Source organism: Caretta caretta, chromosome 10 (genome assembly GCF_965140235.1).
Source record: "Caretta caretta isolate rCarCar2 chromosome 10, rCarCar1.hap1, whole genome shotgun sequence".
Taxonomy (NCBI): domain Eukaryota; kingdom Metazoa; phylum Chordata; order Testudines; family Cheloniidae; genus Caretta; species Caretta caretta.
In genome coordinates, this window is record NC_134215.1 from 58,788,037 (window position 1) to 58,802,789 (window position 14,753).

At 40.9% G+C, this 14,753-nt stretch overlaps 1 protein-coding gene across 2 annotated transcripts in view; it reads left to right on the top strand.

The window, feature by feature from the left end:
• The window catches only part of ALDH1A2 (aldehyde dehydrogenase 1 family member A2), a 69,043-nt gene that overhangs the window by 36,241 nt on the left and 18,049 nt on the right, over positions 1-14,753 (top strand). For both annotated transcript variants that reach the window (XM_048867208.2, XM_048867207.2), the window contains exons 5-7: positions 4,257-4,318; positions 7,507-7,635; positions 7,763-7,876. In XM_048867208.2, coding sequence (XP_048723165.1) covers positions 4,257-4,318; positions 7,507-7,635; positions 7,763-7,876 — 305 coding nt within the window. The remainder of the gene's footprint in view (positions 1-4,256; positions 4,319-7,506; positions 7,636-7,762; positions 7,877-14,753) is intronic.

Below are 14,753 nucleotides of genomic sequence, written 5' to 3' on the forward strand. Positions count from 1 at the left end.
TTGTTAAAGGAAATCAGCCATGAAAATAAAACCACAAAAACACCACTATTAAATTTCTTCCTCCACCCCGCCTGTTAAATGTGATCATTAATTAGATACCCTACAGTCCTCTGATGTTTATTTTTGACAAGGTTTTTCTTCTCTAAAACAACTACAGTCCAAGGAGAGACAGGGAGGAAGGCACTGGATACAGGGGTGGCTAAGAAGGAAGAGCGTTTGTTAGAGTTACATTTGTTCTGGTCTCAGTGTTAGGTCTCCACCCTGCCCTTTGCTCCCTATTGCAAAACCCTGCTGATGTCAAGGACAGCAGAATCAGGCCCTGATTGGAAATGGTTAGATTAATAAAGCTATCACAGTCCAAAATGTAGCTGTAGCTACAGCATATGCCATATCACAAGTTATAGGACCAATTCTGCTCTGGTTACATCCGGGCTATCACACAATGTGTTTCCAATGTTTCCTGAATCTCTCATCTCTATCTCCTACGTGCCCCTGTACAAGCCGTATGGTTACATATTAGACCTGCCACATTACCAGATATGTGAAAACTAAATACCTAGGACATGGTCCGACTCCTGTGAGAGATCTGGTCGAATACCCCTATGGAAGGTGTTCCAATACCAAAGCAGAGATCCCTGAATATAAACAGGATTTTTTAATTGGGAAATAATAATAATAAAAAAAAATCTTTGGGCCAGATCCTCAGCTGCTGTGAATTGGTGGCTCTATTCACGTCAGTGAGCTAGGCCAATTTACACCAGCTGAGGATATATTTTTTAAAAAATAATATATGCTCTTTTCTTTAACCCTGTTTTAATACAACTTGAAAAGAGACAAATTAGTTTGTTTTTCCGCATTTACCTTAACGATTTGATAGAAAAAAATAGGAGAGGTGTCAGATTAGCAGCCTGGCTGAAGTCCCCTACCTACCAAATGGCTACAGTATGTACTGCAACAGTGCAAGCTTCACACATTGTCCTGCCATATGCCTCCACCCTGACCTGGAGGTACCAACTCTAAGGGTCCTGCATTCCCTTCTTACTCCATGTGCTATCCTTATTCATGCTGGTGAACACGCACTCCTGCAAGATGTCCCATTTGAAACCAAGGGGATGACTCGTGTAGGTGTTCGCTAGCATGAGTAAACGGGCGCACAGTTTGGCTCTCAGTCACCAGACCCATATGATCTCCAGTTTCTTTGCTTACTGTCTACAAAGTTGATTGATAATGAATGAGGTGGTGAACTTTGTGATACAGACCTAGAGGACCTCAGCTGAGACCTAGAGGGTAACCTACTTCAGCTCTCAAAAGTCATCAAGCAGTGACAACTTCCATTTACTACTAATCGGGACTGGATTGGAATGAGTAGCCTTAGATGTGGAATGGCATATCATGTTGCCATTCCCCAAGCCACTCATGGTAACTTTCTAAAGTATTTTTCAACACAATAATTTTTTTAGAAGTCATGAAATTGGTTAACAGGGATGATCCTTTTAGATTTCACAGCTGTCCCTGGAGTCTGCTAGGATCTGCTTTCTCACCAAACCTAAATCTGTGTGTTTTCTGCTGAGTAATGGGCTAATAATGCACACAAAGATGTCTAATAACAGCCGCAGTACAACATACCAGAGCCTTGTCTACCAGGGCTAATTCACCAGGGCTAATTTAGCTGATTTAAGGAGATCCCAGTGGGAAGCTTGTCCTTCAGGAGGGATGGCCAGAGCTAGTGGACAGCCGGTCTGCCCTCCCATGGGGATTCAGAGTAAGCTGTCTCAAGTGACAACAGCTCACACTCCTGAAGCAGTTGCAGACAGGTTCAGGTGCTGCAGAGATTAAAGTCAAGACCTTTGTGGTCTGGCATAGATGGATCTTCTTTCAGTCACCTCGGTGCGGGTGTCAGATATACAGACCTCACTCTGGTAGTCTCCTGCCTGCTGACAGCTACTAGGAGAGCGCTGAGGAGAGTGAGTGAGAATTAGCACATTTTCACACCAGCTTAAAGTAGAAGTGTTTTCATTACTGCTAGTTTTATAAGTTTATATTAAAATTGTAAAAGTTTCATTGTTGCCTGTGTAGTTTCTGAGCACATGGGATTCAGGCTTTTTAACTATCATTGTTTAGCTAAAATGATTCACTTCATCAAACTTAGTTATTCTGCTATTGCAAAAACTTGTTTTATGGTGTGCACCAGGCAGCCTACAGATACACCTTTGGCATTTCCAACTTCACCTTCATCCTCTGGGTAATTTGACATCTGCAGTGATGACTGAAGGAAATGTTATTAAACATCCCCAAAAATTTCACCAGAATTGTGAGGTCTGTGGATGACCAACATTTAAAGTAGGTGTCGAAAAAGGGCAGTTATTCTGGAGTCTGGCAGAAGCTGTGCAAGCATCGGAGGTAACACTATGAAGAAAACTCTGAGTGAGGAAAGAACATGCCTTTTATGTCCAATCAAATTAACCATGATTTGGCTGACTTCGCAACCCATGTTTGGGTTCACTGCAGCTTTACCTCAGGGGGCATGAAGTAGTGCAGTAATGATGATACAGGGATGGCCTGTTACTGTGACGTTGTCTGAGGTTTTCTGCCTAGGAGCCATTTATCTTGGTGTTACCGAGCATAGGCTGGTATTTTCACCTCACACTTCTATGATTCTTTTAAAAATATGCTCCAAATAAAGCATTTTGATCATTTGAATTATAAGCCGGTCTCTATAGTTCCTCCTATTCTTTTCCTTCTGTCTAGGCAGAGCAGACCAAATTGATTCATCAACCATCTTTCTTCTTCCTTCCCCTGTGTTACACTCTGTTTCTCTCTCTTATTCTATTAATCTTTCTTTCTCTCTCTCGCTCTCACTGACCCTTTTCCTCTTTTGTCTCCCTCTGCTGCACATAGCCTGCTGATAACTGTTTTATAGCTAATATTCAGTTTCTGGTCTATTGAAAACTTTGAAGCCAAATCCCAGCTGATTAATGTACAGTAGTGCTTTATGGGTATGTTTCCCCTACACAAAATGAAATAGACTTACAGAAACAAGTAAACCTAAAAAAGTTTGTTTTTAATTAAAGCCAAGCTGAAGCCCATATTTAAAACCAGGAAAATTTCTGGATTAACCCATTTATTGTTACCAGATGTACGGGACCAAAGTTTGCTGCAGGTTCCCAAAAGCACTCCGAGCTCTAATTTTCGCCCTTTCCCCTGAGACTGAGCCTAGGTACATTTCTCACCAGTCTTACCCATATTTAGCTGAGGTGATTCTAGTGCATAAACAGATGCCTACATTTGTAAATACTGTGTGTTCCTATAGACACAGGCCCACTCAGAGACCAGCAGCTCAGAAGCAATGTGAAAGGTTGGCACAGAGGAAAGATCAGACCCCCAAATCAGGGAGCTTTCAGGTTTCTGTTTACTTCTTGAAATGAGTCAGCTCACCCCTTCACTGTAGTGATTTAGCTCAGGAGTCTGCCCCCCACTAAATGAAACCTTCAGGCTGGGCATAGGTCTCATTCTAAAGCCTGGTACCTACCACATTTGTTTTTTGCCATCTTGGTTTTCAAGGCTCTAAAAATAATTGTCAGTGATTCAGAGAGACAAGGTAGGTGAGGGAATATCTTTTATTGGACCAACTTCAGTTGGGGGAGAGAGAGTCAAGCTCTCAAGCCACACAGAGCTCTTCCTCAGTGATTCAGAGGATTCCTTTTTTCTTCTCTTCTTCGAGCCTGGAAGCAGAGGAGGTAAGTAAATGGCTTCCTTTGAGGTCACTGCCAAAACCTCTGTGGGTATGTCTACGCTGCAATTAAAAACCCGCGGATGCCAGTGCCAGCTGACTCGCGCTCCAGCTAAGGGGCTGTTTATTTGCAGTGTAGACATTCAGGTTTGGGCTGGAGCCAGGCTATCGGACCCTGCAAGGTGGGAGGGTCCCAGAACTCGTGCTGCAGTGAACAGCCCCTTAGCCCAAGCCCCACAAGCCTGAGTCCGCTGGCACAGGCCAGCCAGAGGTGTCTAACTGCAGTGTCGACATACCCTTTGTGCACAGATTGTCCTCTTTCCCAAGGAACCAAGCCTGTCACCTTTGCATGTGGTGCAAACAATTGGGTTGCTCCAGATTTCCCACGCTGGCTCACGAAAGATATTTCAGTAACTATTTCTTTTACTGCCATCAAAGGCTGATCCTTAAAGCTCTTCCCCCTCCCCTTTTTTTTGTTCTGCCAAGTCAAACTGCTCTTGAGAGTAACCATTCTCATCTGTTTCAGATGGAGATTATTTTACGTTTACAAGGCATGAACCCATCGGAGTGTGTGGACAGATCATCCCTGTGAGTATCTCTGCTAGTGCCTTGTATTTATTTTCATTTGAACCAGTTCTCTTTAAAAGACACATAAAACGTGGACCTCAGCTATGTGTGTTTTCCATTACGAAAAAAAGCTGAGCTCATATTGTTGACATATCTTTAACAGTCTCCCTGCAAATGCTTATTTGAACACGCTAATAGGGTTTTAGCTCTGGTATTAGGAGTTAAGTTCTCAAGTCATAGAATTCTCATGATTAAAACAAGCAAAGCAAAACACAGTGTTAATATGCTGTCATTGGTTATGGATGTTCACACAACTTATGGAAAATTGATGCTTTGCTGTGGCAGTCATTTTTTATTTAGTTAGTTTTTACTGCAATTTAACAGACGCCTCCAAGTTCCTGGGACAATGTTATGTATTTTAATTCTGTTCTTTCCTGGTATTTCTTTTTACAAAGCTTTTAGAAAAGAAGAAACTCCAGAAGACACGTCATTACAGTTAACTTTGTGCAGATTATTAAAAACATGAAGGGTTTATTGTATTTGTTGCAAGAGAGAAGGACACTTATTATTTCATTAAATTTAATATTCTTTCTTTCCTTCTCCTCCCCCCCCCCACCCCCCTGTATGCATCCTCGGCAAACTCCTGTGATACATTGCATGGGAACTCCATTGAACAAGCATTCTTTTCTAAAGTACTGGTTAATGGTTTCTGGGAGAAATTTCAATGGGAGGCTCATGTACAGCTATTAAAATATGGTGCGGAAGCTTTTCCTTTACAAAGCATTGGGGAACTAATCAAGAATTTTTTGTTGATGTTGGTTTTTGTTTTATTCATGTCTACCGCAAGCCCCTGAGCGGCCAGGGTGTGTTTGTAATACGCAGCAATTTCAATAAAAAGGAGCAACCCAAAAAAGATTATTTTTAACAGTGTCAAGGCCTTTTTTCTCTTACTATTTATTACTATATTTCTTTGTAACGGGTGACTCTTGTGGCTGGCACTCTATATGAACACCATGTGAAGGAGCTCACAGTCTAAGCCCCATCCTGCAAGCACCTACACATGTTCTGAACTTCTAGTCACATGAGCAGCTCTGTGGAATGAGTGACTTCAATGGCAATAAACTTGTGTAAAGTTAAGCATGTGAGTAGGTGATTGCAGGATCAGAACCTTAATGCCCTTAATTTCCTGGGAGCTGCTCAGTGCCCTCAATGGACATGTTCTGCTGAAGTGACTGGGCACTGCGGATACTGAACACTCTGCTGGAGGTGCCCAAGATCTTAAAGAATATAGGATTTATTTACTTGATTTAGATTTGTACAAAAGTATAAAGGGGAACCTTATCCAAGGCTTTAGCCACCCCTGCAATGTACTACAAAAATAAAACTAAACAGCCAGCACTGCACAAAACTCCCCTCCCTGCTCCACATCTAACCCCCATCAAAACCTACCCTCCACTGTAGCCTTGAATCCTGCAGCATACCCTGAAAGTTAACAAACCCGGGCCATTTGGGGCCAGGGGTGCAAAGCTTTTCTCAGACCTGAGATTCCCCTCATGGAGAACGCTCTATTGCTGAGCTCCTCTCTTTTAAATGGAGGGGGATCCAGCTCAGGTGCCTCTGCTGATCACAGCTGTGGCATCCTGACATAAGGAGAGAGGAGATCCAGTAGGTAGATATGTCCTAGGCCAGGATCGAGCTGTAAATTAGGCACTAACAGCACAGTCCAAACACATAATCCGTTACATATGTTTTGTGCAGAGACGTAGGTTGAAGCTGTATTTATTTTGATTTTTAGTGTCTTACGTAGCAAAACCTTCCTGGAGAAGAATGAGGAAAGACCTTGCAAGGTTCCTAACTAGGAATGCCTATTTTCACCCTGCCACATTTTGCACTATACAACTCTTCAGAGCTTTACCGCAAGAGGCGACAGAAGTGCAGGCTGTCAGCATACTGTTGGCCCAATGTCTCCACTCCCAGGCTTATATACTGGTGATGGAATTAAAACATCACTCTGTCTCCAAAGTTTATAAACAACTGAGGGGGGAAAAAATTGGGTGTTTGGTGAAGGAAAGACATTTGTGTATTTTTTCAAGCTTGCCAGGGTCCAGCGAGCGGTCTATGAGAGTGGCAGCTGATGTGCATCAGGCAGTAACACCTTCTAGCTAGTGGCTGACTCTTCATGACTGATATTTCTATTTTCTTCCAAGTGAGATTATTGTAGTTACATCTATGAGTTCAATGCTGCAACCGCAGATGTGAATAACTTTACTCACATGAAATCAATGGGACCGCTCATGTGAGTAAAATAACATACATGCATAAGTGTTTGCAGGATCAGGCCCAAATGCAGAAGGCCCGATACATTTGATGATTGCTACCAGATGGAATCCTAACCCATTTTGTGCAGCAAATAAATATAATGGGCCAAATTTTCTGCTGCAGTAAATTGGCATCCTTCAGTTGAAGTCAATGGAGTCGCTTACACCAGCAGATAATTTGTCTGGATCAATTTATTGTCTCTCTTTTTCTTGTGTGTTTCATACCAATTGTTCAAGAAGAACTTGTAATGAAAATGACACAGATAGTTGACTATCTTTTTGTCTCTGATATTTCCATGGCAATGATCTGTAAACATGTTAAAACTTCCTTGGTAAATAAATAGATAATACAGAGTGCTGACACTGTAGAGATATTGGGAGGGGTGTGTGTGTGTGGGAGTTATTTCTTATAATCCCATCAGTTAATTATGTATGGGTTTGCCTAGAAATGCTCTGGAGTTCTTAAAAAGCATTCAAGGATTAGAAATCTATCTATATAATCTGGCACTGATGCAAAATAGTTCTTTCTGAACACCACAGAGCCAGCAGCTATTTGTCCTGAATGGGGGGCGGGGGGGAAGAGGTGCCAATTGCAAAATAGTCAATGAAATTAAAAGCTCGGATTAAAAAAATTGACGTCAAACCCAAAATTCTTTTTGAGAAGATGGGGGGCGGAGGTTATAATTCTTTGAGTAGAGGAGAAAGAAGAATTGAAAGGTCACTATTGCCTCTTTCTTAATGGTGGTAATTAAAAAAAACCCTTGCTTTGTGCTGGGAAAGATTTATGTGGAGGATAAGCCTGAGAAATCAGTGAGGTAGCAGCTTGACATCTTGAAAACAAAGCACCACTGCAATATTTTTCCATCTATCAACTTTTATTTTTTCCTACAGTGGAACTTCCCCCTGCTGATGTTTGCATGGAAGATTGCCCCAGCTCTGTGCTGTGGCAATACAGTAGTTATTAAACCAGCAGAGCAAACACCACTCAGCGCGCTTTATATGGGAGCCCTCGTCAAGGAGGTAAGAATAATTGACAGGAATAATGTCTCCTGCTCTCCTGGCAGCTAAGGAACTACCACAGCACGTCTAGTTTAGTTTGCTTGGTCAATTTTCACAAACCATGTTTCCTCTAATTCTGTTTTGCTAGGCTGGCTTTCCGCCGGGAGTAGTCAATATTTTGCCAGGATTTGGTCCAACTGCAGGCGCAGCAATAGCTTCTCATGTTGGCATAGATAAAATTGCTTTTACTGGATCTACTGAGGTAAGTGTATTCTAAAATATGTTACTGTAAGATATCAATCCAGAAAATATTTAGGGAACAATAGCCAAGCTCTTGACTGAAGTTCCTCCGGGTCATCCAGCAGAAGGGATATACTCACACCAGAACGGTCTGTCCTTCCCAGCTAAATCTACATATTATCACACTACCAAAGCAGAGGTGTCACTTTCCCCTTAACACCTGCTGTACCAAATACCATGGCACAAGAAGCACATGTGGAAAAATATTGGTAGGATTTCCTATGGACTTGTGAGGACATGAATTAGGACACATGGGTAGATAGATTGTGTAGTATAAGCCATACAGTGCACAAGTCCCTCTTTGGTGTCCATAATCTGTGTGACCTAGAAGCTATTGAAGAGGTTAACTCTGAAGAGAATGGTTTTAATCTACATAAAGGGGGCTGAACCAACCAGAACAGTGACTTTGCCTAACTATCAAATATGTACAAAGACCGCTGTTATCATTCAGGAGTTGGGGATAATAGAGGTGCTACAGGCTGATGCCACCATAGAAGGGTCCTTATCTCTCAGTCTGAGGAGAGGAAAAAAGGAAACCAGAAGGAGAGGAATCTCAATGGGAGTTTCAGGATTGGTAATATTTAGAGAGTACTAATAACAGGCCCTGTTCCATTGAGACTTTGACAAACTATTGTATGGATGGATCCTACAATTCTAGGGGTCTGTTCCCTCCTTGATATGTGTACATGACTCCCACTAGGCTCAGTGGACATTTTGTGTGCATCAAGGGTAGACTACACTCCATAGTGAGATAGATTTACTCTTGGTGTGAGATTATAACCTGATCCTGCCATCCTTATGTGCATGCATGGTAACTCTCACTGAAGTCACTGGGAAACTTGTGTGTGCAATGACTGCGAGATCAAGCGAATCTATTACTTTCAGTACTTTTTGGTACAATAAAATCTATAATGAATCGTAGGTACCACAGTGTATGGGCCTAAATTGTCAGTATAATGTGGATGCAATTGTGTGCCTAGTTTACACACAAAATTACCTTGTAGAAAATTTACCATGTGTAATTATGTGTGGATTTTTATGAAAATTTAGGTTATAATATATAAAAAGTAACAAAGTCAATTGCAACAAACATCAGATTTCATATTACTTTGAAAAATTGCAACAATTTCATTACAACTCCTGTTCTGTTAGCGTCATAGAATATTGGAAATTAGCATCATAGAATATTGGAAATCTTAATATGAGCTCTGTCTCTCCCTCCCACCCCCCCAATAAATTAAGTTGAAACAATTGTTTTCACAAAGGTATGTGGTGTGTGTTTAAGATAAATATTCTATTATACAGGATGTTGCGCTGTTTGGAGGAGAAATAATACAGATGGGTTAGGTTTCAAAGTTGTCTTTTGTAGCCAAAATAAATTTTTATTGTAGTTCAAGACAGCTTTAGTTTTAATAGGCGCTTAAAACTCAAAAGCTGTGGGTTTTATACTAACTCAGTGCCTACCTTTAAAAGCCTTACTAATAGGAAGTGAAAAGCATTACTGAGATGAAAAAGCAATTCTCTAAGAACCTAAAGCAAGAACAGATGGAACATTTTAATGCAGAGTTAGTGTAAACTGTTCCATATTGTTTCTGATTTCCTGTAACACTGAATTCTTATAACAGCAAGTCAACACTGTAACATTTTAGACATGGTCCTGTAATATCAATGGTTATACAGAGCATCAGACTTCTCAGAAACAGTTTTCACATTTTTTAATGAAATAAAAATGGAAATATTTTGTTTGTCTACTCTTACGTACAGCAGGTCAGTTGTATATTCCAGTGATGTGGTTTCTTACAGCCATCAGATATACCCAGAGCCAGAATATTCCAGTCCCACAGCTCTTCCAGGTGCTAGCACAGGCAGTTACTATTTTAGCTCCAACAAGTTAATGATAAAACCTATCAGAAGAAAAGCAAAGTTATTCCAGTTTAAGTGCCTGTAGCATGGGGTTTTTCTCAAGTCTCCACCACTAGAACCTCTTGCTTATACCGTAAACAATCAATATTTTCCGGTAAAAGCTAATTAAGCTCCCCAACTGCCTGCAAAAAAAATCTTATGTTTGCAGAATCAGCATTAATTGGGTTTTATTGTCTCTTTTTCAGCAGCGTTCCTTTAAGGAGGGTGGGGGGAAGAGGTCATTCTTGGTACAATTTCATAAATAATAAAAATTCAACAAACACAAGAAATAAGACTAAGAGAGACCAAGTGCATGACTGTGACTCCATGCTGGAGTCCATTGTGAGGGCTCAAGTCTTGGTCTATACAAAGATGACAAGTTTTTTCTCATATTTTGACTTCAATCTCTAACTCATTTAGGCCCTGCTTCAGGGAAGCACTGAAGAACGTACTTTATATCCATGCCTGTTCAAGACAACACGTCAGAACATGCTTAACTTTAAGCATATGCTTAAGTTCTGTCTTGAATAGAGATGCTTTCCTCAATCAGGGCTATAAACTGCATCTCTCATTTCCCTCTCCTAACCTGAGAGAGACAATATGATCCCAATTGATGGAGTGATAAAAGGCTTCTATTCTCTCAGTAAACAAGTGTAATTCATGATAATGGCAATGGAATGCCCATTGAATCCAGAGGAATACACGCCCCCATCAAGAACTTGGCAGAATCTGCTGGTTGAGCCAAACTCACTTTTCAGTCCACCTAGTTCCCCACTCACTCCCTTCTGCAGCACAGCATGAAGGGGAGTAAAATAGGGTTGCTAACCCTTCAGGATTGTCCTGGAGTCTCCATGAATTGAAGATTAGTCTTTAAATAAAGATTATGTCATGTGATGAAATCTCCAGAAATACGCCCAACCAAATTGGCAACCCTAGCTCAGTAAAACCAAATTAATCACATGGAAAAGGAGTCGGGGGAATACATCGGGTCAGGTGGCCAGATGCTTTGTCTTCTCCCACTGTAAAGCCACCAGCATGCCATATTACACAAGCTCTTCTCTGTGCAAGTTGGGGTGCATGGTTTGACTTGCTAGCAGGAGACAGAGCGAGTTTATATTTCAAATTGACACATAGATTATTGATGTACTCAGCAGCATTGACTGCATCTCCATAATCTTCAGTCAAGCAAGTAATGCCTAACCACAGTGGAAGAGCCAATGGATAGCTGGCCTCCATAAGCCCCTCATCCCATCCATTTGAAGGGCTGCATGCCCATTGGCTTCACCTCATAGAACCAAGGAACCATGAGGCAGACATTTTTGCAAGTGTGCCTTTCATGGATCTTTAAGTGGAAGGGGGGACATTTGTCTCTTTCAGGGAGTTTAATTCAGATTAGAGAGGAGAAGAATCCATGCAGAACTTGCTATAGCACTTGAATCAATCAAAATATGAACTAGTCACTTCCTGATGGCTCAGGTGTGAGGTTTGTGACTGTTTTGTTGATCAGTTTGTACTCTCCAGCTCTTCTCTATTTCTGTCTCAGACTCTTGGGCACTTTGAGAATTGTTTTAAAATGTCATGTGTGTGCAAAGACCATCTTCCCTTCATGGGCATAGTTTGGGGAGACCAGGGAGTTTTGCCCCTCCCCAAACTGAAAGCCTTGGACAGGTGTGGAATTTGCCTACCCCATGCATGGCCCCATTGGCCTGACTGGAGCTGTCCCCCTCCACCCCCAAATATAAAGTCAAAATATGCCTATGCTTCCCTTTCATCTTCCCATCCCATGAATCATGTTTTCCCTGATACTATCACTATTCCCTTCCCCCATCCCCCTTCCTTCATGGCTCATCTCATGCACAAAACAGTGGTCCTTCATCTCTTTCATCTCATTTTACACCACTTTACAAGAGAAACATCCCTCCATGCATCACCTCCTCTCCTAATCCCCCAATGCATGGTTCTCAATGGCTCGTTAGGAAAAGTTCTCCAGACTATTGGTGGTTTATGAACCACACTTTGAGAACCAATGCACTGAAGGGGAAAAAAATCATACTGAGCACAAGATCCAGATTTGGAACATTTTGCCATGGTCCCTTTAGGCTTATCTGCTTGCACTGGTTGATACTCTTTAACAGCTTGCTTGATGGAGGGATTTCTAACAAGATTGGTTGTTTCTATTAGGTGCTTTTTAATGAACCAGGCCCCGATCGTGTCCCTTTTCAGTTATTGCAACCTTCTCCTCTCTGACCTCATTGACACCCTTTTTTTCCATCCACCCCATCGGTCAGACTTTAGCTGCCAAATGGGACCTTCCTCAGCAATTGAGTTGACCATGTCACCACCTATTTGTATTTCCTCATGGGCTTCCACTACTTTGAGTTTACAGGGCTCCTCCTCGCTTTCTCAGCTCTTCATGACTCGGCTCTTGCCACCTACCTCATGGGTTTGGTTTCCTGTCATATTGCCCTCACCCTCTCTGCCCAACCATTGGTGCCAGTCCAGGGTGAAATCCTTGCCCTGTTGAAGCCAATGGAAGCTTTGCCATTGACTTCAGTTGGGCCAGGATTTTACCCCTGTTGCCTTGTTTCCCATAGCCATCTGCATGCATTTTTTCTATGCCAGCCTCCGTTTGATTTCCTCACCATCTCACTATCTTCTGCACATTTACATCCCTTTTAAAAATACAGTTCTTCAGGAGGCCCACAAGGAGTGATTATGTTAAAGTTACATACAATCAAATGATCTTTTAAGAACCTAAGTTATCCCAAGCTCTGGATTTCCTAGTGTGTCCCTATACTTGCCTTTGGACTACTACTTCTTTAGGGCAGGAGATATCTTCATTTTTATCATTTTACAGATCCCTGTAGGTTGTCAACACTAGATAATGCAATATTAATGGTGGACAGAAGTGAGAACTGAAGACTGCTCCTAAAGCACCTTAAACATTTTTTTCACTGTATGGAATGAGGTCATGTATTAATTGAGCCATTATCTTTTCTTTCCCTATAGTAAAATGAACTGCTGCAGCCATTGTTTACAACAACATACATTCTTGTGAAGGGGCAGCAATTTACACATATCTCAAATGCTGAGCGGCAGTTCTTCCTCTTCCTAAGATCTTTTCATTCTTTAAAGACAGGTTCTCTAAATAGTGAGCGGGAAAGGGCTCAGAAAGACAGAAAAGCCATTATTGTAGTTGCCAGCCAAATTCTGCAGCCACCAAAAATGCCTGTGTAAGTGTTTTGCATGCAGTACTTGGACAGCCAGCTAAGTTACCATGGCTGAGGCCAATAAGTGGAACATTTTAAAAATAGCATTATCCTAGTTTTAGAACACCATCTGATGTTAAAATGTTTGTAAAAGCCAATAAATATCTGAAGCACACAGGTTCAAACTTTGCACATGATTTGCGGAGGCAGCAGCTTCTTATTTGCTTACCCTGAATTTAAAAATATCGTGATTGGCTTAAACACATTAGATACATTTGGGATTCTTTTTATGTAGCTTTGTGGGTTTGAGCCTTTAGGGGGTCACGTTTTCAAGTTTTTCTCTACAGCCAGGAGGACTAGAAACTTATTTCATTTTAAAAAAGGAAAGCTGTGATTCTCACCTAATCCCATGGCTCAAGGTCCTGGGCCTTTAAAAAAAAAAACAAAAAAAACAACCCACCAAATCAACAGACTCATGATATAGTCATAAGCATTTGGCAACAGTCCATGAGATCACCGGACACATAGGACTATCTAGTTCTCTCTGGTCTTCTATCTCCCAACAAATACACACAACAATACACTCAATAAAGCTTATATTGCCTATTCTAACCAGCTAGTCCCAGCCTGTACTTCACAGTCATGAGAGGGAGGCATTATTGAATGCACTAAAACATTAACTTTATATTTACACCCATAACACACTGTTTGTTCAAAAATGGAGGGAGTTGAGGTCAGGTTGAGAATCAGGCCTTTTATGTTACATTTACTAAACTAGTAATAGTGTTATCATTATAAGATACTAACACAACTAATGCAATGTCTATGTGTATACAAAGCATGAGTTCTTGTAAGGACATATAGGACTAATAATAATATCTAATGACTCAAGCAAAACATATAGTACTGTAGTTGGTAAGTATATAGTCAATACAAAGGATGAAAATAATACAATATAGATTAGAAATGTATTGACAAGGGGAAGGTTTTAATATAAATTTTCATGTTGCTACATATTATCCAGCAGTTTGCTCAGCAAATGCTTAATGTGTATCAATAACTTCTGTTCAAAAACAAATGTGTTTCCTCCAAATCTGAACTGGTTTGCAACTCCATCCAGTTTTTACATGCTCTCAAGATGATAGGAATCACAGATAGCATGCTAAACATTTGAAGCGCTGGCCAACAAGAAATGTATTTTACGTGGCTGGTTTCCATGTTGTTCAAGCTAAATCCCATTAAAAAGCAGACAGAGTAACTCAGATTAAAGATATGATTCAGTTCTATGTTCATGCAGTTATGTGCATAAGTCAAATAAATATTCAATAAATGGGTTTGGATGCCTATGTAAACACAAGGTCCATAAACAACTTCAATAAAACCCAACAAAGCGGTCTGCATTTTGCTTGGCAGAGTGTTTTCTTTATGCAGTTAGATTAACAAACCATGATCTCATCATTAGTCAACAAGAGACTAGAGAGACCATCAAAGCAAGCTACAGGAGAGTCAAGATTGATTCATGCCAAACAAATGTTTGTAGCTAACAGCTGTATTACCATTTATTCTAATTTACTCAGCAGGATTCTCCTTTCATTTCCTAAGTGAGATGAATGTCATGTTGCATGATATAGACAGCATGTCTACCTACTGCATGAGTAATGAGTTGTGTCAGCTCTCTTCTATCATAAAATCTTTCCTTGTTTTAGGATCTTCTTGCAGGATTACGTC